Genomic DNA, 25922 nt, shown 5'->3' with positions numbered 1-25922 from the left:
TGCCTTTTGTGTCGTGTCCCCCGCCCCAAGCCCATTCCCCTTCTAATTCCTCTTTATTTCTTTGTTTCCCAACAGGGCAACCTGGCCCCAAGGTGAGGTTGGGGTCCATCCCCTACCCTGGTCTGATTTTCGCCCAAAATGGGGTGGGGGTGGGGGGGTTCAAAGCAGGAGCCCTGAGCATGGGGCGAGTGGCCCTGGAGTTGTCACCTCTTGGGGGGTGCCACTTGGGGGGGTACATTTGGGGGGCTCCTTGGCTCATGCCATGCTCTGCATTATAGGGGCAGAAGGGTGAACCCGGTGACATTAAAGATGTAAGTACTGGGTGCAATACTTACCCCCCCAAAACGGGGTCCCTGCTGTTGGGGGGTGGGCTGGAGGGGGTCCCCCCTACACCCATCTCACCCCACCCTTGTGTGCCCCCCCCCCATCACAGGTTGTAGGACCCCGAGGGCCTCCGGGACCGCAGGTGGGAACACGTTTCACTGGGTGCATTGCTGGAATATTTGTGGGAAAGGGGTGGGATATGGGGGTGGGATATGGAGGGTGGGATATAGGGGTGGGATATGGAGGGTGGGATATGGGGGTGGGATATGGGGATGGGATATGTGGGGTGAGATATGGAGGGTGGGATATGGGGGGGATATGGAAGGTGGGATATGGAGGGGGGGATATGGAAGGTGGGATATGGAGGGTGGGATATATGGGGTGGGATATGGGGGTGGGATATGGGGGAAGGATATGAAGGGTGGGATATGGAGGGGGGGATATGGGGGGAGGGATATGTGGGGTATGGAGGGTGGGATATATAGGGTGGGATATATGGGGTGGGATATGGGGGTGGGATATGGGGGGAGGATATGGAGGGAGGGCTATGGTGGGGGAATATGGGGGGATATGGAGGGTGGGATATGGAAGGTGAGATATGGAGGGTGGGATATGGGGGGGATATGGAAGGTGGGATATGGGGGGATATGGAGGGTGGGATATGGGGAGGATATGGAAGGTAGGATATGAATGGTGGGATACGGGGGGTGGCGGGGACGTGTGTGTGTGGGGCAGAGCTGACCCCCCTCTCCCACAGGGCCCTGCAGGTGAGCAGGGACAGCGAGGGGACCGAGGCGAGAAGGGGGAGAAGGTGAGAGCAAAGCCCCCCAGCGCTGATGGGTGCCGCAGAGACCTGCCGCACTCACCGCATGGATCACCCCCTCTCATCCCCCCCCCACCTTTAGGGTGCTCCCGGCCCCCGGGGCAGGGATGGAGAACCCGGCACCCCTGGGAACCCCGGCCCCCCCGGTCCCCCCGGCCCTCCCGGCCCCCCCGGCCTCGGCGGGGTGAGTATCAGAGGGGTTTTTGGGGTGAAACAAGGGGGTTTTGGGGGTGCAGCGGGCTCAGATCCCCCCCCTCCCTTCCCTACAGAACTTCGCGGCTCAGATGGCCGGAGGCTTCGATGAAAAGGCTGGAGGCGCGCAGATGGGCGTCATGCAGGGACCCATGGTAACGGCATCCCCCCCCCCCAGCCCGGTGCAGGGACCCCCCCATGGGGGATGCAGCTCATCACGAGAACTCCCCCCCCCCCCCCGTTATGGGGCACCCCCTGCAGGTGATGCTGACTCTGGTGTCTCTCCCCATAGGGCCCCATGGGACCCCGTGGCCCCCCCGGCCCTTCCGGTGCTCCTGTAAGTAACACCCCCCCCCCCCCATATCGGGGGTCTCTGGTGGGCACCCCCCATCCCATTGATGCCCCCGTGTCTCTTCCAGGGTCCCCAAGGCTTCCAAGGCAACCCCGGCGAGCCCGGCGAGCCCGGCGCTGCTGTGAGTGCCCCCCCAACCCTCCCCACCTTGTCCCGGCTTGGGGACGCGGTGCCCCCCATCGGCTCCCATTCACCCGCTGCCTCTTTGTCCCCTTTAGGGTCCGATGGGTCCCCGGGGACCCCCGGGACCCCCCGGGAAGCCCGGCGATGATGTGAGTGCTGTGCGGGCAGGGAACGGGCAGCTCCTTGCAGCAGCGGCCCCAAAGGTGCCCTGATCCCCCCCCCACCGCCCCAAATCTCGTGTCCCCACAGGGTGAGACTGGAAAACCTGGCAAGTCCGGAGAGCGCGGGGCCCCCGGCCCCCAGGTAAGGCAGGATCCGCCCCCCCCCCACCCCGAGACCCCTGTATCACCCCCTGCATCCCTGACCCCCTTTCTCTGTGCTCGCCCGCAGGGTGCTCGAGGCTTCCCCGGGACCCCCGGGCTGCCCGGAGTGAAAGGACACCGGGTGAGTGTGTGCGTGCCCCCCCTCCGAGGGTCCCCGTCACTTGGTGGCACAGAGGGTGACCCTCCCCATCCCGTGTCCCCCATCTCTCTTTCCACAGGGATACCCTGGCTTGGATGGTGCCAAAGGAGAGGCAGGAGCTCCTGGAGCCAAGGTAAGTAGTGGGTGACCATCGTCATGGCATTGGGGCTGGGGGGGTGACCATTGCCATGGCATCAGGCCTGGTGGGTGACCATCCCCATGGTGTCAGGCCTAGTGGGTAATCGTCTGCATGGCATCAAGGATGCTGGGTGACCATCCCCAATGGCATCAAGGATGCTGGGTGACCATCCCCATGGCATCAAGGATGCTGGGTGACCATCCCCATGGCATCAAGGATGCTGGGTGACCATCCCCAATGGCATCAAGGATGCTGGGTGACCATCCCCATGGCATCAAGGATGCTGGGTGACCATCCCCAATGGCATCAAGGATGCTGGGTGACCATTCCCAATGGCATCAAGGATGCTGGGTGACCATCCTCATGGCATCAGGACTGGTGGATGACCATCTCCATGGCATTAGGGTTGGTGGGTGACCACCCACTTGGCATCAGGGCTGGTGGGTGACCATCTCCATGGCATTAGGGTTGGTGGGTGACCACCCCCTTGGCATCAGGGCTGGTGGGTGACCATCTCCATGGTGCTGGGGCTGGTGGGTGACCATCCCCATGACATCAGGGTTGGTGGGTAGCCATCCTCATAGTGTCAGTGCTGTTGGGTGACCATCCCCATGGCATTAGGGTTGTTGAGTAACCATCCTCATGGTGTCAGGCCTGGTGTGTGACCATCCCCATGGCATTAGGGTTGTTGAGTAACCATCCTCATGGTGTCAGGCCTGGTGTGTGACCATCCCCATGGCATTAGGGATGGTAGGTGACCATCCCCATGGCATCTGGGCTGTTGGGTGACCATCCCCATGGCATCTGGGCTGTTGGGTGACCATCCCCATGGTGTCAGTATTGGTATGTGACCATCCCCATGGCACTGGGGATGGTGGGTGACCATACCCATGGTGTCAGTGCTGTTGGGTGACCATCCGCGTGGCATTAGGGATGGTGGATGACCATCCCCATGGCATCTGGGGATGGTGGATGACCATACCCATGGTATCAGTGCTGTTGGGTGACCATCCCCATGGTGTCAGTACTGATGTGTGACCATCCCCATGGTGTCAGTACTGATGTGTGACCATCCCCATGGCATCTGAGCTGTTGGGTGACCATCCCCTTGGTGTCAGTATTAGTGTGTGACGATCCCCATGGCATCTGGGCTGATGTGTGACCATCCCCATGGTGTCAGTGCTGGTGGGTGACCATCCCCATGGTGTCAGTACTGATGTGTGACCATCCCCATGGTGTCAGTGCTGTTGGGTGATCATCCCCATGGTGTCAGTACTGATGTGTGACCATCCCCATGGTGTCAGTGCTGTTGGGTGACCATCCCCTTGGTGTCAGTATTGGTGGGTGACCATCCCCATGGCATCTGGGCTATTGGGTGACCATCCTCATGGTGTCAGTGCTGTTGGGTGACCATCCCCATGGTGTCAGTACTGATGTGTGACCATCCCCATGGTGTCAGTGCTGGTGGGTGACCATCCCCATGGCATCTGAGCTGTTGGGTGACCATCCCCATGGTGTCAGTGCTGGTGGGTGACCATCCCCATGGCATCTGAGCTGTTGGGTGACCATCCCCATGGCATCTGAGCTGTTGGGTGACCATCCCCATGGCATCAGTAATGATGTGTGACCATCCCCATGGCATTGGGGCTGATGCGTGACCATCCCCATGGCATCAGTACTGATGTGTGACCATCCCCATGGCGTCAGGCCTGGTGGGACTCACCCTCTCCGCCCTTCCTTGCAGGGTGAATCCGGCTCCCCCGGCGAGAACGGCTCCCCCGGCCCCATGGTGAGTCTTTGGGGTGGCAAGCGGGGAAACCGAGGCACGGATGGAAGCTTCTCCTTACCCCAACCGGTCCCCGTGTCCCCCCCCAGGGTCCCCGTGGGCTGCCTGGAGAGAGAGGACGACCCGGCCCCTCCGGCGCTGCGGTGAGTGTGACAGTGCCCGGTGACACCCGGTGATGGGGACCCCATCTCCCCCCCCCATGACACCCATCACTGTGTCCCTGCAGGGTGCTCGTGGCAATGACGGTCTCCCCGGCCCGGCGGGACCCCCGGTGAGTATCGGGGTTCTTCAGCCCTTCCCATAGGGCTACGGACCCTGCGTTACCCCATGGGGGTCACTGAGGTCCGTCCCCCGTCCCCCAAAGCCTGTGCAGGCCCTCATGCTCTTCTCCCCCCACCAATAGGGACCTGTGGGTCCGGCCGGAGCCCCCGGCTTCCCCGGCGCCCCCGGCTCCAAGGTAAGGGCGAAGGGGCTGCTCCCAATGGGGAAACTGAGGCACGGCGCCGGCTGCCACATCCCCTTCACCCCATGTGTGCTCCCTGCAGGGTGAAGCTGGACCCACCGGAGCACGAGGCCCCGAGGGTGCCCAGGGCCCCCGCGGTGAATCCGGTACCCCCGGCTCTCCCGGCCCCTCCGGTGCCCCTGTGAGTGTCCCCTCCCCGTGCCCCTGTGTGTCCCCTGCACTGGGATCCATGGGGATGGGGTGATCCTGAGTGGGGAAATTGAGGCACGGGGATAGAGCCTCAGGGGTGTCTTCTCTTAGGGTAACCCCGGGACTGACGGCATTCCCGGCGCCAAGGGCTCTGCGGTGAGTGGGAATGGGACAGGGGTGGGGATAGGAGGGTCTGGGGGGGCTGAACTGGGATTTGGGGATGCTGGGGGTCATAGGGAACATGGGGATGTGGGAGGATGCTCGTTGCTGGGGGGTTCTGGGGGGTGATGCGGAGTGCTGGGAGATACTGGGGATTTGGGATGTTGGGAGATGCTGGGACATACTGGGGACATGGGGTGATGGGGAGCGTGGGATGTTTGGGAGATAGTGGGAGGTACTGGGGGATGTGGATGCTGGGGAACGTGGGACGCTGGGAAATACAGGTAGGTAATGGGAGATGTGTGATGCTGGGGGATGGGGGATGCTGGGAGGTACTGGGAGGTACTGGGAGATACTGGGGATGCTGGGGATGGGGGATATTGGGAGATACTGGGAGATGCTGGGGAATGTGGGATGTTGGGGGATGTGGGATGCTGGGAGATACTGGGAGATACTGGGTGGTACTGGGGACACTAGGAGATACTGGGGGATGTGGGATACTGGGAGATACTGGGGGATTCTAGGGGATGCTAGGGGATGAGGGATGCTGGAGGATGTGGGATGCTGTGGGATGTGGGATGCTGAGGGATATGGGATGCTGGAGGATGTGGGATTGTGGGGGATATGGGACACTGGAGGATTCGGGATGCTGGGGGATGTGGGATGCTGAGGGATGCAGGATGCTGGAGAATTCGGGATGCTGGGGGATGCGGGATACTGGGGGATGCAGGATGCTGGGGGAAGTGGGATGCTGGAGGATGCGGGATGCTGGGGGATGCGGGATGCTGAGGGATATGGGATGCTGGGGGAAGTGGGATGCTGGAGGATGCGGGATGCTGGGGGATGCGGGATGCTGAGGGATATGGGATGCTGGGGGATGTGGGATGCTGGGGGAAGCGGGATGCTGGGGGATGTGGGATGCTGGGGGAAGCGGGATGCTGGGGGAAGTGGGATGCTGGGGGATGCAGGATGCTGGAGGATGCAGGATGCTGGAGGATGTGGGATGCTGGGGGATGCGGGATGCTGAGGGATATGGGATGCTGGGGGATGTGGGATACTGGGGGATGTGGGATACTGGGGGATGCGGGATGCTGGGGGATGCGGGATGCTGAGGGATATGGGATGCTGGGGGATGTGGGATGCTGGGGGAAGTGGGCTGCTGGGGGATGCGGGATGCTGCGGGAAGTGGGATGCTGGGGGATGCGGGATGCTGGAGGATGCAGGATGCTGGAGGATGTGGGATGCTGGGGGATGTGGGATGCTGAGGGAAGTGGGATGCTGGGGGATGCAGGATGTTGGGGGATGCTGGGGGTGTGGGGACGAAGAGTGCGGTGATGTTGGGAGACGCGGTCCTTGCCGTGTCCCCCGGTGACCGTGTCCTGCTGCCCTCAGGGTGCTCCCGGCATCGCGGGTGCTCCAGGCTTCCCCGGCCCCCGCGGCCCACCCGGACCTCAGGGCGCCACCGGCCCGCTGGGACCCAAGGGACAGACGGTGAGAGACCCCCTGAGCCCCCCCGAGGCCCCCCTGAGCCCCCTCCCACCTCCAGAGCCTCCCAGAGACCCCCCGAGATGGGACGGCAGCTCTGGCCCCGCCCACTAACAGCAAACCCCGCCCGCTTCCATCTGGCCCCTCCCACTCTGACACATGCCACGCCCCCATCCCAACCTCTTTGTGGGTGCCCTCCCGACCCTGCCCAGGTCACCCCCAGGTCACCTTGTCCTGGTTCCCAAAGGGGGCAGCGGGGATGGGGATGGGATGGGATTGGGGTGGGATGGAGATGGAGATGGGATGGGGATGGGATGGGATGGGATGGGATTGGGGTGGGATGGAGATGGAGATGGGATGGGGATGGGATGGGATGGGATGGGATGGGATGGGATTGGGGTGGGATGGAGATGGAGATGGGATGGGGATGGGATGGGATGGGATGGAGATGGAGACGGGATGGGGGTGGGATGGGATGGGATGGGGTGGAGTGGGATGGAAGGGGCCGGGATGGGATGGGGATGGGGTGGGATTGGGGTGGGATGGAGATGGAGATGGGATTGGGGTGGGATGGAGATGGGATGGGGATGGGATGGGATGGGATGGGATGGGATTGGGGTGGAATGGAGATGGAGATGGGATGGGGATGGGATGGGATGGGATGGAGATGGAGACGGGATGGGGATGGGATTGGGGTGGGATGGAGATGGAGACGGGATGGGGGTGGGGGTGGGATGGGATGGGATTGGGGTGGGATGGAGATGGAGATGGGATGGGGGTGGGATGGGATGGGATTGGGGTGGGATGGAGATGGAGATGGGATGGGGATGGGGTGGGATTGGGGTGGGATGGAGATGGGATGGGGATGGGGCTGGGATGGAGATAGGATGAGGTGAGAAATGAGATGGGGCCAGGGATGGAAATGGGGATGGAGAAGGGATGGGATGGAAATGGGGATGGGGTGGGGATGGGAACAGGGATGGGATGGGGATGAGGGTGGAGAGGGGGACAGGATGTGGACAGAGATGGCTACAGGGTTGGGTACACGGACAGGTAGGGGAACTGGGATGGAGGTGAGGATGAGGAAAGGGATGGAGACAAGGATGACAATGGGGACAGGCATAGGGACAAGGACAGAGTTCAGGCTGGGGTCAGGAATGAGGACAGGAGTTGGTGACAGGAGAGAGGCTGGGTCAGGGATGGGGAGGAGGAGGGATGGGGATGAGGATGGGGACAAGAAAGGGGCTGGAGACAGGGATGGGGACATGGATGGGCTGGGGACTTGGGGCCAGGGATGGGGACAAGGAGGGATGGGGATGAGGATGGGGACAAGAAAGGGGCTGGAGATGGGGACAGGGACATGGATGGGTTGAGGACAGGGGTGGGGTGGGGACAGGGATAAGGATGGGAGCGGGAATCGGGGAAGGGAACAAAGTTGGATCAGGAGAGGGGATGGGAGCAGAGCTGGGCTGGGAACAGGGCTGGGGACAGGGGTGCAGATGGGAGTGAGGATGAAGCCAGCCTGGGGACAGGGTGGGTATGGGGCCAGGCATCAACAGGGACACAGGGGCCGGGGCCAGGTCCTGGAGCTGGGCGTGGGATGGGGACAGCCTTGGGGGACCCTGCGGCTTCATCACCTCTGCCTCCGCAGGGTGAACCCGGCATCGCGGGCTTCAAAGGCGAGCAGGGACCCAAGGGCGAGACGGTGAGTCCGGGATGGGGGCACCTCCTCCATCCATCCATCCCCCCCACCCCGGCCGGCTCTGGAATCTCACCGGCATCTCCCGAAGCTCTTCCCCTGCGGAGGCCCCTCGAGGGGCAGCGTCCCCCCCTCCCGTGCGGAACAAAAGCCGCTGTGTTCGTGTGTGTCCCCCCCCGGCGGGGACATTCCCCCCTCGCTTCATTAACCAGCCTCAATGCACGGGGCCGGCTCCCGCCGAGGTGGCCACCGAGCCCTGGCGCCGGGGGCACACGGTGGCGCCGGCATCTGGGATGCAGCGGGAATTGCAGCCCCCCCTTCCCTTCCCTTCCCCCCCCCCCCCCCCAAAAATAACCGGCTCCTTGTGACCCCCTTCTCCTCTTCCTCAGGGCCCCGCAGGACCGCAGGGAGCCCCCGGCCCGGCGGGTGAGGAAGGCAAGAGGGGAGCCCGCGGTGAACCGGGCGCTGCCGGCCCCGTGGGGCCACCCGGAGAGAGGGTGCGTGCCCCCCACCTTAGCCCCCAGCGAGGGGCTGCCCCCCAGACCCTCCCGTCCGACCTCCCTCCTCCTTCCTCCTCCTCCTCTTCCTCCGTAGGGCGCTCCCGGCAACCGCGGCTTCCCGGGGCAGGACGGGCTGGCTGGACCCAAGGTACCTCCATGGCCACGGGTGTGGGGGGGACGAGGGGCGCAGCCCTGAGCCCCCCAACCCCATCCGTGTCCCCCCGCACAGGGAGCTCCGGGCGAGCGCGGCCCCGCCGGCCTCGCGGGGCCCAAAGGAGCCACCGGTGACCCCGGGCGCCCCGGAGAGCCCGGCCTGCCCGGAGCCAGGGTAAGAACCGGGGCCGCATCCTGCACCGCGCAGCGCCACCGATGGAGGGGCGGGGGGCAGCGGCGGGGCCGTGTGGGGATGGTGGTGGGACCTGACGGGGCCAGCCAGGAGGCGCTTTGGGGTGGATAAGGTGCTTTTGGGGGTTCATAAGGTGCTTTGGGGGTCAACAAGGTGCATTTGGGGTCCATAAGGTGCTTTTGGGTCCATAAGGTGCTTTTGGGTCCATAAGGTGCTTTTAGGGTCATTTGAGGTGCTTTTGGGGTCAATAAGGTGCTTTTGGGGCTCATAAGGTGCTTTGGGGTTCATAAGGTCCTTTTGGAGTCAGTTAAGGTGCCTTTGGGGTAGGTAAGGTGCGTTTGGGGTAAAAAAGGTGTCTTTGGGGTTCATAAGGTGCTTTTGGGTCAAAAAAGTGCTTTCAGGGTTCATAAGGTGGTTTGGGGGTTCATAAAATGGTTTGGGGGTTTATAAGGTGCTTTTAGAGTCATTTAAGGTTCATATGGTGCTTTTGGGCTCATAAGGTGCTTTTGGGGTCATTTAAGGTGCTTTTGGGGTTCATAAGGTGCTTTTGGGGTTAGTTAAGGTGCCTTTGGGGTTCAAAAGGTGCTTTTGGGATTGGTTAAGATGCTTTGGAGGCTCATAAGGTGCTTTCGGGGTCAATAAGGTGCTTTTGGGTTTGGTTATGGTGCTTCTGGGGTTGGCCAAGATGTTCTGTGGCACTAAGATACTCTTTAGAGTTGGCTCAGTTGCTCTTTATTGCTAATGAAGAAACTCTTTAGGGTTACTTAAGATGCTTTTTGGGGTCAGTCAAGATGCTCTTTGCTAACTGAGATGCTCTTTGGGGGTTATCCAAGATGCATTTGGGGTTAGTGAAGATGCAGTCTGGGGGTACCAAAGATGCTCTTTGGGGTCCAGATGTGCCCTGGGGTTAAGATGCTTTCCTGATGCTTTTTTGGGGTGAGTTAAGGTGCATTTGGGCTTAGTAAAGGCGCTCGTTTGGGGTTACGATGCTCTTTGAGGTCATGGGGTTAGTGCCGGCATCCCCCCCTTCGGGGTTGCCCTCACAGCTCCTCATTGCTTCCCCCCACCTCAGGGTCTCACCGGCCGCCCAGGAGATGCTGGTCCTCAAGGCAAAGTCGGCCCCACTGTAAGTGCTGCTGCACAGGGGTCGGTGTGGGGAGGGGGACCGGGGTCCAGCGTGGTCCCCATTGATGCCCCCCATCCCCACAGGGTGCCCCCGGCGAGGACGGACGCCCCGGCCCCCCTGGCCCCCAGGGTGCTCGTGGCCAGCCCGGTGTGATGGGTTTCCCTGGTCCCAAAGGAGCCAATGTGAGTATTGACCCCAAAGTGGGGCGGTGACAGGGACGTGGAGCCCATCACCGTCGCCTCCCTCCTCCATCCCTAGGGTGAGCCTGGAAAAGCCGGTGAGAAAGGGCTCCCCGGCGCCCCGGGGCTGCGGGTGAGTGCTTTCCCTTCCCCATCACCCCAAAACGCACCTTTGGGGGGGCTCCAGCATCGCTGTCCTGAGGCACCTGCAGTGTCCGAGTGGGGAAACTGAGGCACGGGTGCAGCAGCGCCTGCAGCATCGTGCCCGGAGCTCAGTGAGGGGCTCTCTCCTCCATAGGGGCTTCCTGGCAAGGACGGTGAGACCGGAGCTGCCGGCCCCCCGGGACCTGCCGTGAGTGTCTCACCAGACCCAAACCCTGCTTGAAATGGGGGTCTGGGGGTTGTGCCCCCCCCCACTGTGGGCAAGAGCCCACCCGGCTCTGCTGGGATGGAGCAGCTCGCTCCCAGCCCCTGCAGTGGTGGGGATCTGGGGTGGCCCCATGACCCCAAAACCTTGGGGTGGGGAAGCTCCAGGGTCCTTCAGCATCATCCTCCCATAGGGTCCTGTGGGAGAGAGGGGAGAACAAGGAGCCCCCGGTCCCTCCGGCTTCCAGGTGAGCACATGGCAGGGGGGCTCGGGTGATGCTCAGGGGGTGATGCTTGGGGGTGATGCTTGAGGGTGATGCACAGGGGTGATGCTTGGGGATGATGCACAGGGGTGATGCTCAGGGGTGATGCTCGGGGGTGATGCTCGGGGGTGATGCTCGGGGGTGATGCTCAGGGGTGATGCTCGGGGGTGATGCTCAGGGGTGATGCTCGGGGGTGATGCTCGGGGGTGATGCTCAGTGGTGATGCTTAGGGGTGATGCTCAGGGGTGATGCTTAGGGGTGATGCTCAGTGGTGATGCTGGGGGGTGATGCTCAGGGGTGATGCTCACGGGTGATGCTCAGGGATGATGCTCAGGGGTCATGCTCGCGGGTGATGCTCGAGGGTGATGCTTGGGGGTGATGCTCAGGGGTGATGCACAGGGGTGATGCTCAGGGGTGGTGCACAGGGATGGTACTCGGGGGGTGATGCTTGGGGGTGATGCTTGGGGGTGATGCTTGGGGGTGATGCTCAGGGTGATGCTCAGGGGTGGTGCACAGGGATGGTACTCGGGGGGTGATGCTCAGGGGTGATGCTTGGGGGTGATGCTTGGGGGTGATGCTCAGGGATGATGCTCGGGGGTGATGCTCAGGGTGATGCTCGGGGGTGATGCTCAAGGTGATGCTCAGGGGTGATGCACAGGGGTGATGCACAGGGGTGGTACTCAGGGGTGATGCTTGGGGGTGATGCTCAAGGTGATGCTCAGGGATGATGCTCGGGCGTGATGCTCAGGGGTGATGCTCTGGGTTGATGCTCAGGGGTGGTGCACAGGGGTGGTAGTCGGGGGTGATGCTCGGGGTGATGCTCAGGGGTGATGCTCAGGGGTGATGCTCGGGGGTGATGCTCTGGGTTGATGCTCAGGGGTGATGCTCACAGGTGATGCTCAGGGTGATGTTTGGGGGTGATGCTCAGTGGTGATGCTTAGGGGTGATGCTCTGGGTTGATGCTCAGGGGTGGTGCACAGGGATGGTACTCGGAGGGTGATGCTCAGGGGTGTTGCTCGGGGGTGATGCTCGGGGGTGATGCTCAGGGGTGGTGCACAGGGGTGGTACTCGGGGGTGATGCTCGGGGGTGATGCTCCGGGGTGATGCTCGGGGGTGATGCTCTGGGTTGATGCTGGGGTCTCGCTGCTGCTCACACTGCTTCCTCCCCATCCCAGGGGCTGCCCGGGCCACCAGGTCCCCCTGGAGAGAGTGGCAAACCCGGAGACCAGGTGAGGCCCCTCCTCTTGGGCACCCCCAGGGTGCAAAGTGGGGTTCAGGACCCCCCTGCAGCTGCTCTGGCTGAACCCCAACTCTCTTCCCCCCCACACAGGGTGTTCCTGGGGAAGCTGGTGCCCCCGGTCTCGTCGGTCCCAGAGTAAGTGTCCCTTTTCCCCATGGATGGGGGACGGGGTCCTTGTCCCCATCCTACTGGGGGGGGTTTGGGGGGCCTGGCCACCCTCACCCACTTCCAGCTGCTCCCCCTGGTGGCTCAGCCTTGGCTGCAGCCCATCGCTCCCGGTACATCCCAGTCCCACCGGGGCAGCGCAGGATGGATGCTCTGCCGCCATCCTTTGGGATACAGATGCTGTGACCCTCACCACGGCCCCCCCTAACACTGTCCCCCCCCACCCCAGGGTGAACGCGGCTTCCCCGGTGAACGAGGCTCTCCCGGTGCACAAGGGCTGCAGGGTCCCCGTGGGCTCCCCGGCACACCGGGCACCGACGGACCCAAGGTGGGTGACAAGGGGGGGACACAGGGCTCGGTGCAGCTGTACCCAGGGTGTCTGGGGGTGTCGGCACCCCAATAACTGCTCCTTTGTTCTGGTTTAGGGTGCAACCGGCCCCGCCGGCCCCAACGGCGCCCAGGGTCCCCCAGGGCTGCAGGGGATGCCCGGGGAGCGAGGAGCAGCTGGGATCGCCGGTCCCAAGGGAGATCGGGTGAGTGATGGGTGCCAGCGGTGTCCCGAGCGGTGCCAGGGCTCAGCCGGGCTCACGGCACCCCTGGGTTGGCCCTGCAGGGAGACGTCGGAGAGAAGGGACCCGAGGGAGCTCCTGGGAAGGACGGCGCACGTGTAAGTGGGATGGGACAGGGCGGGATGGGACAGGGTGGGATGGGGATGTGGTGGGATGGGGACATGGAAGGATGGGGACATGATGGGATGGGACAGAGTGGGATGGGACATGGCATGGGGATGTGGTGGGATGGGGACATGGAAGGATGGGGACATGAAAGGATGGGGACATGGTGGGATGGGGACGTGGAAGGATGGGAATATGGTGGGATGGGGACATGGTGGCATGGGACGTGGTGGGATGGGGACGTGGAAGGATGGGAATATGGTGGGATGGGGACATGGTGGGATGGGACGTGGTGGGATGGGGACATGGAAGGATGGGAATATGGTGGGATGGGGACATAGAAGGATGGGGACATGGCAGGATGGGGAGACATGGAAGGATGGGGACATGGTGGGATGGGGACACGGCAGGATGGGCACATAACGGGATGAGGACATGGAAGGATGGGGACATGGCAGGAGCACAGTGGCTGGCGAGGGATGCTCGTGGTGGCCTCACCCTCACCTGTGTCTCCTCCCCAGGGTCTCACGGGTCCCATCGGTCCCCCCGGCCCCGCTGGCCCCAACGGCGAGAAGGTGAGGTCCTCCTCAGCCTCTTGGCTGCTCCCAACTGGGGGTGATCCCATGCACACCCCCCAACTCCCCATCCTTTCCTTCCCTTCCCTTTCCAGGGAGAATCCGGCCCCCCTGGTCCCTCCGGTGCTGCCGGTGCCCGTGGTGCCCCCGTAAGTACCCCCCCCCCCCCCTTTAGTCCAGCACCGGCCTCGCTGCTCCCGTCCCCCCCCCATTGACCCCCATCTCTTCCCGCAGGGTGAGCGCGGGGAGCCCGGTGCCCCCGGTCCCGCTGGATTCGCCGGGCCCCCGGTGAGTATCGGGCTCCGTGTCCCGGCGCGGGCGCAGCTGCGGCTCCTCCCGCTGACGGCGCCGCTTCCCGCAGGGCGCCGATGGACAACCCGGAGCCAAAGGGGAGCAGGGAGAGCCCGGCCAGAAGGGAGACGCTGGAGCTCCCGGTCCCCAGGGTCCCTCCGGCGCCCCGGGCCCGCAGGTGGGTGCAGCCGCAGCATCCCGAGGCAGGGATGGACCCCGCGGGGTGCCCAATCCCGGGACGCTGGTGCTGTCCCGCAGGAATGCCGCTGCCCCCCCCCCCATGTTCCAACCCCTTTTCCTCCTCTCCCCAGGGCCCGACGGGTGTCACCGGTCCCAAAGGAGCGCGCGGAGCTCAGGGTCCCCCGGTGAGTATGGGGGGGCTGGAGGGGGGCGCTGGGGGCGGTGGGGGCAGGCTCTGAGCCGCCTCCATCCTCTGCTTCCACAGGGAGCAACCGGATTCCCGGGTGCCGCCGGTCGAGTGGGACCTCCCGGCCCGAATGTGAGTGGGGAGCAGCCGGAATCGCTCAGGGAGCAGCCGGGATTGGTTGGGAGCAGTTGGGATTGGTTGGGAGCAGTTGGGATCACTTGGGATCAGTGGGATCAGTTGGGATCATTCAGGATCACTTGGGAGCAGTTGGGATCACTTGGGAGAAGCTGGGATCAGTTGGGATCAGTTGGGATCATTCAGGGATCACTTGGGAGCAGTTGGGATCACTTTGGAGAAGCTGGGATCACTTGGGATCAGTTGGGATCATTCAGGGATCACTTGGGAGCAGTTGGGATCACTTGGGAGCAGTTGGGATCACTCAGGAGCAGCCAGGATCACTCAGGGATCAGTTGGGATCAGTTGGGGTCACTCAGGAGCAGCCTTGATCACTTGGGTTCAGTTGGGATTACTCAGGGATCAGTTGGGATCACTCAGGGTTCAGTTGGGAACAGTTGGGATCACACAGGGATCAGTTGGGATCACTCAGGATCAGTTGGGATCAGCTGGGATCACTCAGGGTTCACTCAGGATCAGTTGGGATCAGTTGGGGTTCACTTGGGATCAGTTGGGATCACTCAGGGAACAGCTGGGATCACTGGGATCAGTTGGGATCACTCAGGGTTCACTTGGGGTCAGTTGGGATCACTCAGGGATCAGCTGGGATCAGCTGGGATCACTCAAGGATCAGTTGGGATCACTCAGGGATCAGTTGGGATCACTCAGGGTTCACTTGGGGTCAGTTGGGATCACTCAGGGATCACTCAGGATCAGTTGGGATCACTCAGGGATCAGCTGGGATCACTCAAGGATCAGTTGGGGTTCACTTGGGGTCAGCTAGGATCATTCAGGATCAGTTGGGATCACTCAGGGATCAGCTGGGATCACTCAGGATCAGCTGGGATCACTCAGGGGTCACTCAGGGATCAGTTGGGATCACTCGGGGTTCACTTGGGGTCAGCTGGGATCACTCAGGATCAGTTGGGATCACTCGGGGATCACTCAGGATCAGTTGGGATCACTCAGGAGCAGCTGGGATCACTCAGGGATCACTCAGGATCAGCCGGGATCACTCAGGGATCACTCAGGATCAGTTGGGATCACTCAGGGATCACTCAGGGATCAGTTGGGATCACTCAGGAGCAGCTGGGATCACTCAGGGATCACTCAGGAGCAGCTGGGATCACTCAGGGATCACTCAGGATCAGCCGGGATCACTCAGGGATCACTCAGGATCAGTTGGGATCACTCAGGGATCACTCAGGAGCAGCTGGGATCACTCAGGGATCACTCAGGATCAGTTGGGATCACTCAGGGTTCACTTGGGGTCAGCTGGGATCACTCAGGATCAGTTGGGATCACTCAGGGATAACTCAGGATCAGTTGGGATCACTCGGGGTTCACTTGGGATCACTTGGGATCACTCAGGAGCAGCTGGGATCACTCAGGGATCACTCAGGGATCAGTTGGGATCACTCAGGATCAGTTGGGATCACTCAGGGATCACTCGGGATCAGTTGGGATCACTCAGGGATCACTCAGGATCAGTTGGGATCACTCAGGGATCACTCAGGATCAGTTGGGATCACTCAGGGATCACTCAGGGATCAGTTGGGATCGCTCAGGGATCACTCAGGATCAGTTGGGATCACTCAGGGATCACTCAGGGATCAGTTGGGATCACTCAGGGATCACTCAGGCTCAGTTGGGATCGCTCAGGGATCACTCAGGATCAGTTGGGATCACTCAGGGATCACTCAGGGATCAGTTGGGATCACTCAGGGATCACTCAGGCTCAGTTGGGATCGCTCAGGGATCACTCAGGATCAGTTGGGATCGCTCAGGGATCACTCAGGCTCAGTTGGGATCACTCAGGATCAGTTGGGATCACTCAGGATCAGTTGGGATCACTCAGGGATCACTCGGGATCAGTTGGGATCGCTCAGGGATCACTCAGGCTCAGTTGGGATCACTCAGGATCAGTTGGGATCACTCAGGATCAGTTGGGATCACTCAGGGATCACTCAGGATCAGTTGGGATCGCTCAGGGATCACTCAGGCTCAGTTGGGATCACTCAGGGATCACTCAGGCTCAGTTGGGATCACTCAGGATCAGTTGGGATCACTCAGGATCAGTTGGGATCACTCAGGGATCACTCGGGATCAGTTGGGATCGCTCAGGGATCACTCAGGCTCAGTTGGGATCACTCAGGATCAGTTGGGATCACTCAGGATCAGTTGGGATCACTCAGGGATCACTCAGGATCAGTTGGGATCGCTCAGGGATCACTCAGGCTCAGTTGGGATCACTCAGGGATCACTCAGGCTCAGTTGGGATCACTCAGGGATCACTCAGGCTCAGTTGGGATCACTCCGGAGCAGCCAGGATCTCTCTCGGAGCCCCACGCGGGTGCTGTCAAAGCCCCCTCCCCTGCGCTCACCTCCTCTCTCTCTCCCCCTCCCCAGGGTAACCCGGGCCCCCCCGGCCCCCCCGGCTCCGCTGGCAAGGACGGACCCAAGGGCGCTCGCGGCGACGCGGGGCCCCCCGGCCGCGCCGGTGACCCCGGGCTCCAGGGCCCCGCCGGTCCCCCCGGCGAGAAGGGCGAGCCCGGCGAGGACGGCCCCGCGGTGCGTTGGGGCTGGGGCTCCCGCGGGGCTGGGCCCGCAGCCACCGGTGCTGAGCCCCCGTTCGCCTCCACAGGGTCCCGATGGCCCCCCCGGCCCCCAAGGCTTGGCAGGACAACGCGGCATCGTGGGGCTCCCGGGACAGCGAGGGGAGAGGGGCTTCCCCGGGCTGCCGGGGCCGTCGGTGAGCAAAGGGGGGGGGCAGCATCACTGGGGCACCCAGCACCCGGAATGGGGGTGCTTGGATCCCAAGGGGCAGCTCAGGGGGGGTCCCTGGACCCTCTGAGTGCAGGGACCCCATCCCGCAGCACCGGGGCTGGGAGATGACCGCTGGGATCTGCTGGGGTCTCCCATTCAATGCTGGGATCTGCTGGGCTCTCCCATTCAGTGCTGGGCTCTCCCATTCAGTGCTGGGCTCTCCCATTCAGTGCTGGGCTCTTCCATTCAGTGCTGGGCTCTTCCATTCAGTGCTGGGCTCTCCCATTCAGTGCTGGGCTCTCCCATTCAGTGCTGGGCTCTCCCATTCAGTGCTGGGCTCTCCCATTCCATGCTGGGCTCTCCCATTCCATGCTGGGCTCTTCCATTCAGTGCTGGGCTCTCCCATTCAGTGCTGGGCTCTCCCATTCCATGCTGGGCTCTCCCATTCCATGCTGGGCTCTACCATTCAGTGCTGGGCTCTCCCATTCAGTGCTGGGCTCTCCCATTCAGTGCTGGGCTCTCCTATTCCATGCTGGGCTCTCCCATTCAATGCTGGGCTCTCCCATTCCATGCTGGGCTCTCCCATTCCATGCTGGGCTCTCCCATTCAATTCTGGGCTCTCCCATTCAATGCTGGGCTCTCCCATTCCATGCTGGGCTCTCCCATTCCATGCTGGGCTCTCCCATTCAGTGCTGGGCTCTCCCATTCAGTGCTGGGCTCTCCCATTCAGTGCTGGGCTCTCCCATTCCATGCTGGGCTCTCCCATTCCACGCTGGGCTCTCCCATTCCACGCTGGGCTCTCCCATTCAGTGCTGGGCTCTCCCATTCCACGCTGGGCTCTCCCATTCAGTGCTGGGCTCTCCCATTCCATGCTGGGCTCTCCCATTCCATGCTGGGCTCTCCCATTCCATGCTGGGCTCTCCCATTCCACGCTGGGCTCTCCCATTCCATGCTGGGCTCTCCCATTCCACGCTGGGCTCTCCCATTCAATGCTGGGCTCTCCCATTCCATGCTGGGCTCTCCCATTCAATGCTGGGCTCTCCCATTCCACGCTGGGCTCTCCCATTCAGTGCTGGGCTCTCCCATTCCATGCTGGGCTCTCCCATTCCATGCTGGGCTCTCCCATTCAGTGCTGGGCTCTCCTATTCCATGCTGGGCTCTCCCATTCCATGCTGGGCTCTCCCATTCAGTGCTGGGCTCTCCAATTCCATGCTGGGCTCTCCCATTCCATGCTGGGCTCTCCCATTCCATGCTGGGCTCTCCCATTCCATGCTGGGCTCTCCCATTCAGTGCTGGGCTCTCCCATTCAGTGCTGGGCTCTCCCATTCCATGCTGGGCTCTCCCATTCCACGCTGGGCTCTCCCATTCAGTGCTGGGCTCTCCCATTCAGTGCTGGGCTCTCCCATTCCATGCTGGGCTCTCCCATTCCATGCTGGGCTCTCCCATTCCACGCTGGGCTCTCCCATTCCACGCTGGGCTCTCCCATTCAGTGCTGGGCTCTCCCATTCCACGCTGGGCTCTCCCATTCAGTGCTGGGCTCTCCCATGCTGGGCTCTCCCATTCCATGCTGGGCTCTCCCATTCAGTGCTGGGCTCTCCCATTCCACGCTGGGCTCTCCCATTCCATGCTGGGCTCTCCCATTCCACGCTGGGCTCTCCCATTCAATGCTGGGCTCTCCCATTCCATGCTGGGCTCTCCCATTCAATGCTGGGCTCTCCCATTCCAAGCTGGGCTCTCCCATTCAGTGCTGGGCTCTCCCATTCCATGCTGGGCTCTCCCATTCAGTGCTGGGCTCTCCCATTCAGTGCTGGGCTCTCCCATTCCATGCTGGGCTCTCCCATTCCACGCTGGGCTCTCCCATTCAGTGCTGGGCTCTCCCATTCAGTGCTGGGCTCTCCCATTCCACGCTGGGCTCTCCCATTCCATGCTGGGCTCTCCCATTCCGTGCTGGGCTCTCCCATTCAGTGCTGGGCTCTCCCATTCAATGTGCTCTGTCTCCCGTTTTCCCTTCGTTTAGGGTGAACCTGGAAAACAAGGAGCTCCCGGCTCCGCCGGTGACCGCGGCCCCCCCGGCCCCGTGGGTCCCCCCGGTCTGACAGGTCCTGCTGGTGAACCCGGGCGCGAGGTGGGCAGCATCCGATGGGCAGGGCATTGGGGATTGTTCTTCCAGCCGGGCCGGGCCGGGCTCATCCCAATGCGACCCCAATGGGTTCGGGCATGGCTGATCCCAAAGCCAGAGCTCCCAGCACCGCAACTGGGCTCCCGGCAGCACCTTTGGCTTTGGCTTTGAGGATGCTGCTCGTGTCCGGCTCCATCCCAGTCCTAACCCCCCCCTCTTCCCACAGGGTAACCCTGGCTCCGATGGCCCCCCCGGAAGAGACGGCGCTGCTGGCGTGAAGGTGAGCTCAGCCCTGTGCCCCCCTTTCCTTTGTGCCCTCACATCCCCACCAGTCCCTGACCCTGCCCTTGTCCCGGCACAGGGTGACCGCGGTGAGACCGGCCCCGTGGGTGCTCCTGGTGCTCCCGGCGCTCCCGGCGCTCCCGGCCCCGTGGGTCCCACTGGCAAACAGGGAGACAGAGGCGAGACGGTGAGTGCTGGTGAGGGGAGATGGGGGCACAGTGAGCACGCAGCAGTGACCCCCCCCTGCTGTGATGAGCTCCTGCTTGGGGTAACCAGGAGAGCCAAAGCAGGGCTGTTAGCGGCTGGTTCTGTGGTGCCCTGAGTGCTGGTAGAGGCTTTGGAGCATCTTCCCAGGGGCTCATGGGCTCCAAGAGCCCGGCTCCGCCGCACACAGCACCGGGATGCTGCACCAGGATAACCTGCCCGTGGAAGGATCGAGACTCGCTGGTGATGCTCGGCTGAGAGGTGCCGGTTGCTGCTGTCCTGGCGCTCGGAGCAGAGCCGGTTCAGCCCCCCCCGGAAGGCAAAGGGCACCCCTCGAGTCCCCTCTTTTCTCTCCGCAGGGCGCACAAGGTCCCATGGGTCCCTCCGGCCCTGCTGGTGCTCGAGGCATGCCGGTGAGTGATGCCATTGGGGCACCCTGTGAGCGGTGGGCAGCACCCTGGGGTGCACTGGGCACCCTGAGCCTGACACCCAAGTCCCTTTCTCCACTTCCAGGGTCCCCAAGGACCTCGCGGTGACAAGGGAGAGACAGGAGAGGCTGGAGAGAGGGGGCTGAAAGGCCACCGTGGCTTCACCGGCCTGCAGGGTCTTCCTGGACCACCTGTAAGGGATGGTTTAGGGACCCCAGCGCTCAGCACCCTCCGCATCTCGCCATGGAGCTGGATGCGGCTCCATCAGGCTGAGCATCCCTCGGTGCTGTAACATCCACCCTCGCTTCTCCTCAGGGTCCTTCTGGAGACCAAGGTGCTGCTGGTCCTGCAGGTCCCTCCGGCCCCAGGGTAAGTCCTGCCCATGGGCTGGGGAGATGAGAGGGAAAGGAGGCACCGGCGTCCTCGAGACCCCCTGGGTCACCTCGCTCCCCATAGACCCTTCCCTGCCTCTTGACCCCCCATTTGGGGCTCTCTCTCAGGGTCCCCCCGGCCCCATCGGTCCCTCTGGCAAGGACGGCTCCAACGGGATGCCCGGCCCCATCGGTCCCCCCGGCCCCCGCGGTCGAAGCGGCGAACCAGGACCTGCGGTGAGTGGAAGTGGTGCTGGGCGGCAGGGATGGGGCTCGGAGCAGAGCATCACCACGGCACCATCCTCCTCCTGCAGGGTCCCCCTGGGAACCCCGGTCCCCCCGGTCCTCCCGGCCCCCCGGGCACCGGTATCGACATGTCAGCCTTCGCCGGGCTGGGTCAGACGGAGAAGGGCCCCGACCCCATCCGGTACATGCGGGCAGACGAGGCGGGCAGCAACCTGCGGCAGCACGACGTCGAGGTGGACGCCACGCTCAAGGCCCTCAACAACCAGATCGAGAGCATCCGCAGCCCCGAGGGCTCCAAGAAGAACCCAGCCAGGACCTGCCGGGACATCAAGCTTTGCCATCCCGAGTGGAAGAGCGGTAGGAGCCTCCATCCCTGCCTCCTCCCCTCCTGTGCCTCTCCCCAAGCTCTTGCACCCAAGGGGACAGCGAGGTCCACGATGCTCTTTGCTCTGACCTCCCAAACCTCGTGTTCACGCATCGTTTGCCCTCCCTGCTGCAGGAGATTACTGGATCGACCCGAACCAAGGCTGCACCTTGGATGCCATCAAAGTCTTCTGCAACATGGAGACTGGTGAGACCTGCGTCTACCCCAACCCCAGAAGCATCCCCAAGAAGAACTGGTGGACAAGCAAGACCAAAGACAAGAAGCACGTCTGGTTCGCAGAGACCATCAATGGTGGTTTCCATGTAAGTGTTCCACTGGGCTGGTGTTGCACACCGGGAATGGGAAAGGCAATGGATGGGAATGGGAATGGACGTTGAGCAGGGGAAGGTGTTGAGTGTCTGGTTGGAAGGTTGGGATGTCCTTCCTTGGAGCTGTGCTGATGGATGCTACATGAGGGGCTGGCTCTTCTAGGGGACTCTATTGAAAGCGTGGAGTTGGGTCAGTTCAGCTCCATCTGGGAATGTAAAGCCTGGAAGTGCCCTCAAAAGGTGGCTGGAATGAGCAACACCCATTGGCTTCAATGTCTCGCCTCTCCCCCCCCCCAGTTTAGCTACGGTGACGAAGACCTGGCTCCCAACACTGCCAGCATCCAGATGACCTTCCTGCGCCTCCTGTCCACCGAAGGCTCCCAGAACGTCACGTACCACTGCAAGAACAGCATCGCCTACATGGACGAGGAGACGGGCAACCTGAAGAAAGCCATCCTCATCCAGGGCTCCAACGACGTGGAGATCAGAGCCGAGGGCAACAGCAGGTTCACCTACAGCGTCCTGGAGGACGGCTGCACGGTAAGGCCAGGGCTACCTGCGAGGCAAGGATGCAGGCGATGAGTTGGGGCTCAACGGCTGAGGATGCTCAAGAGCATCTCATCCCGCTCTTGTTTCCCCCCCCTCCCCAGAAACACACTGGCAAATGGGGCAAGACAGTGATCGAGTACCGGTCGCAGAAGACCTCGCGCCTGCCCATTGTGGATATTGCACCTATGGACATTGGTGGAGCGGAGCAGGAGTTCGGTGTGGATATCGGCCCCGTCTGCTTCTTGTAAAGAGAGCTTCGTGGTCCGTTTGGTTTGATCGTTCGGAATTCCAGCCCAATCCCGTGCACCTAAAGAAGAAACGACCGAACCCCAAACTCACCCCGAGGACCCGAGTTCTTCCCCAAACGACTTCTGCACTGAATGGCTGCAACGACCCCCCCCCCTCCATGGGCTCACGGCATTCCCGTCGGGAACCACCGCCTCTTCCCAGCGCCGGCTGGAAGCAGAAAGAAACCACGGGCTTATTTATTTATTCTCTTCCCAAGACCTTGCGTTGAGGTCAGGGGGGAGGTGGGAATCCGGCCACGTTCGAGGGCCCTTCCCTGCTAAAGGGGTCTCACAAATCCAGGTACCACGAATCCCCTCCCGTCCCTCTGCCCCCGTGTAATGGATGAGAGGACACAAACACGATAACATGGTGCTATTCTTGTACAACAAGTCTGTATTTTTTAACATCAGTTGATATAAAAAAAAAAAAGACAAAAAAAGGTCAAAAAAAAAATACTTTTGGTGGAAAACATAAATCCATGGGTTTGTTTTTTTTTGTTGGTCTCGGGGGGTTTAAATCCCTTCTCTGCATTTCTCAGCTGTGAGAAAGGAAGGTTTGGGTCAAATCGCTTCATTAAGGGGAAAAAAAACCCTGAGCAATGAATGTCCCCCCAAAAGGGAGAGGAAAACCTGGAGCCAGGCTGGGAGAGCTGGGCTGGGGCAGCCTGGAGAAGAGAAGGCTCCTGAAGGGGAGACCTGAGAGCAGCTCCAGTGCCTCAAGGGGCTGCAGAAAACCTGGAGAGGGGCTTGGGACAAGGGATGGAGGGGTGGGATGAGGAGTTTGGGCTTCCAAGTGGAAGAGGGAAGAGTTAAATGGGATATGGGGAAGAGGTTCTTCCCCATGAGGGTGGTGGGAGGCTGGAATGGAAAAGCTGGGGCTGCCCCATCCCTGGCAGTGCTCAAGGCCAGGTTGGACACAGGGGCTTGGAGCACCTGCTCCAGTGGAAGGGGTCCCTGGAGCTGGAGGAGCTTCAAGGTCCCTTCAACCCAAATCCCTCTGGCATTATATGAAATGAGAACCCTTGAAGCACCAGGAGCCAAGGCAGCAGCCACAGGTTTGTGTTAAGGGATCTCATTGCTCCCCTAAACAGAACCAGGGCGATGCGAACCGGGACACCAGTTAAAAGAAACCGGTAAAACCAGCGGGGAGGGGGATGCTGAGACCAATCCTCGTGCAAATCAGTGCAGCCACAGGTGGGGGTGTCCTCTAACCCTCATCCCTATGGAATTTGTCCCGTTTTGTGCCCATCTAAATAGAGTTTCAGGGTGGATTTGCAGCAGGGAAGGCTGGAGATGCTCAACCATTGCCAGCAGCACTTCGATGGTGTCAGGAGGAGTCCCAGGTGCAAGCTCTTCAGCTTGGCAATGAGAGCGTTCAGGATTCACTTGGGTTTTGCTGCCTCAAAGCAAAGCAGCCCAGTTCCCCCCCACCAGGAGTCAGGAACACCCCGGAGCATCACACACGGGACACTTTGGGTTCCAGGCCAGTGCTTTTGGTTAAAACCTTGGCACTTTGGGGCTGCAGCTTTGCACTAAGAGGAGCGACCACGTTAAAGGGTTTGCCCAAAGCTCTGCTTTGGGGCTGGTTTGAAACCCTCTCAGTTGGCACCAGAGCAGCACCTGAGGCAGCCCAGCAGGGGGGGAAGCTCGGAACGTTGGCAGCAGGAATTCATTACAGGAGATTGGAGGATTAAGGAGGATTTTCGAACCCAAAACAGCCTCTCAAAGGCCAAGTGCTTTGGCCCATGACCCCAGGGTGGCCCCAGCGAGCAGTGCCCTGGCTCAGAGCCTCACACGCTGAACCAGGGCAAAGCCACGCTCCTGTGGAGCCAAGCAGCAGGTTTTGGGGTCCTGAGCACCCTGAAAGGGCACCCAGCTCCAAGCAACCCCACGCAACAGGACAGCGGGGGTTAAGGCCGGGGCTGCAGCTAAAGATGATGACAGGGGTGGCAAGGCAATGCTGGGGAGGAGAAGGTGGCCTCACCCCATAGGGAGACACCAGCTCAGGCTGAGGCAGCACCAGGGCACAGAGGAGGAGGAAGCTGAGCAGTGGGATGGATAAAAAGCAAAGGCTGTGATTTCCTCTTCCTTAAAGCAGAAAAGTTCAACTCATCAGAAAGTGAGGGTTCCTGGAGTCGTGTGAGCAGCGCGTGATGGAGATCACCAGTGCCTGAGGTCATGGAACCCCAAACTGGTTTGGGTTGGAAGGGGGGATCTCCCCAGAGCACAGCCCAGGGGCAGGATCCTCTCCCTGGGCTCACGCTCTGGGGGTGCAGCCCAGGATACTGGTGCTGGCTGCAATGGGAAGGGATGGAGGGGCTGCACTGCTCCCTCATTCCCCCCAGTCATTCCCAAGAGAACAGACGATGACTGCAGTCACTAACTCTAGGACAAGGTTTGGTTTCCACAGGAGAAAGGCAGAGCTTTTCCCCCAACAAAGGACGCTGCACGGTCACAAACAGCTCTTTGTAAAGCCCAGCTCCACTTTAATGAGAGAATTCACTTCTAGAAACCTCAGGAGGCAGAAATGCCACTTCCTAGAACAGGCACCGTGTGGTTTGATTTCACATTCCCTCCAAATAAAGCATCCTTCACTGAGCACTGCCCTCAGCCCCACCCGGCCTCCGTGTCCTCACACAGGCTCACACCACCTCCCACCTGAAGGACAGGGTTGGTGCAGGCAGGCATCGAATTCCAGAGGAACCACAAAGGGATGAAAGGTCCCAAGCTGCAAACAGCACAGGTTGGGCTGAGCTCGGGGGTTTATCTGCTTTAAGAACACAGCTGATGCCATCCTTCGGGAACAGCCCCTGGAGTGAATGAACCCTTTGGGACACCAAACCCCCCTGAAACTGGTTTAAACCCAGACGTGACTGTGTCAGGCATGAGCACCAAGTGACACCGAGCTGTGGGACCCCAGGGACCCTGCGGCTGCCCAGTGCGGGGAGAGGAAGGTCCAAAGGAGGAGGAGGAGGAAGGTGGAATTCACACAGAGCCTTCCCTAGCCCCACACTTCCTGAGGCACCTCAAGCCAGGTGTTTTGGGGCTGGGTTTGCTGGAGGTGGCAAACACAGAAAGAATGCGTTTCAAAGGTGCCTTTGCCTCCTCCTAGCACAAGTGAGGGAGGTGGAAGCTTTATCTGCACGTTCCTTATGGGAACTATCCCTTTGTTTGCTTTGGATCAAGGCAGGGACACACTGCTGCTGAAGAGAAGCAGGATAAATTAATTGCACAGAACTGATTAGCTCACCCTGAGGGATCAGACACAGTGCAAAGCTTTGAGAGCTGCAAAAATCAACTCTAAATCTTTGGGCACATCAGCCCCCAACGCCTGGAAGTCCAGTTTTCCTACCAAAAAACTAGTTCTCCAGAACCAAAGAGAAAGGCAGGACCCTGGAGCTGGGAAAACACCCCAAGAGATTCATGGCCCGGCCAGAAGCGCAGCCCAGCTGCCAGTGGAAGAGCATGAAAGGGACACAGAGGGCATCTCCCACCAAAGTCACGTGTGATCGTGA

At 61.4% G+C, this 25922-nt stretch overlaps 1 protein-coding gene across 1 annotated transcript; it reads left to right on the top strand.

Moving 5' to 3' along the window:
• Positions 1-59: 59 nt before the first annotated feature.
• COL2A1 (collagen type II alpha 1 chain) lies at positions 60-22571 on the top strand (the record flags this gene model as incomplete). The annotated part of the gene is made up of 52 exons (XM_057420868.1): positions 60-92; positions 279-311; positions 434-466; positions 1082-1135; positions 1230-1331; positions 1417-1494; positions 1632-1676; positions 1759-1812; positions 1910-1963; positions 2064-2117; positions 2205-2258; positions 2356-2409; positions 4160-4204; positions 4291-4344; positions 4428-4472; positions 4605-4658; positions 4747-4845; positions 4965-5009; positions 6405-6503; positions 8149-8202; positions 8586-8693; positions 8791-8844; positions 8926-9024; positions 10115-10168; positions 10252-10350; positions 10427-10480; positions 10646-10699; positions 10908-10961; positions 12152-12205; positions 12307-12351; positions 12611-12709; positions 12807-12914; positions 12995-13048; positions 13577-13630; positions 13726-13779; positions 13865-13918; positions 13992-14099; positions 14233-14286; positions 14367-14420; positions 16872-17033; positions 17107-17214; positions 19246-19353; positions 19574-19627; positions 19709-19816; positions 20193-20246; positions 20347-20454; positions 20577-20630; positions 20762-20869; positions 20947-21235; positions 21378-21565; positions 21869-22111; positions 22222-22571. Coding segments are annotated over 52 exons (4188 nt in total), but the record flags the coding sequence as incomplete, so codon positions are not given.
• Positions 22572-25922: the final 3351 nt, after the last annotated feature.

Source organism: Pezoporus wallicus, unplaced genomic scaffold (genome assembly GCF_028554395.1).
Source record: "Pezoporus wallicus isolate ANWC-B61680 ecotype Strahan unplaced genomic scaffold, APGP_CSIRO_Pwel_v1 contig_9775, whole genome shotgun sequence".
Lineage (NCBI taxonomy): Eukaryota > Metazoa > Chordata > Aves > Psittaciformes > Psittacidae > Pezoporus > Pezoporus wallicus.
The sequence above is the reverse complement of the archived record's forward strand: the minus strand, read 5'-3'. Positions and strand labels throughout refer to the sequence as shown.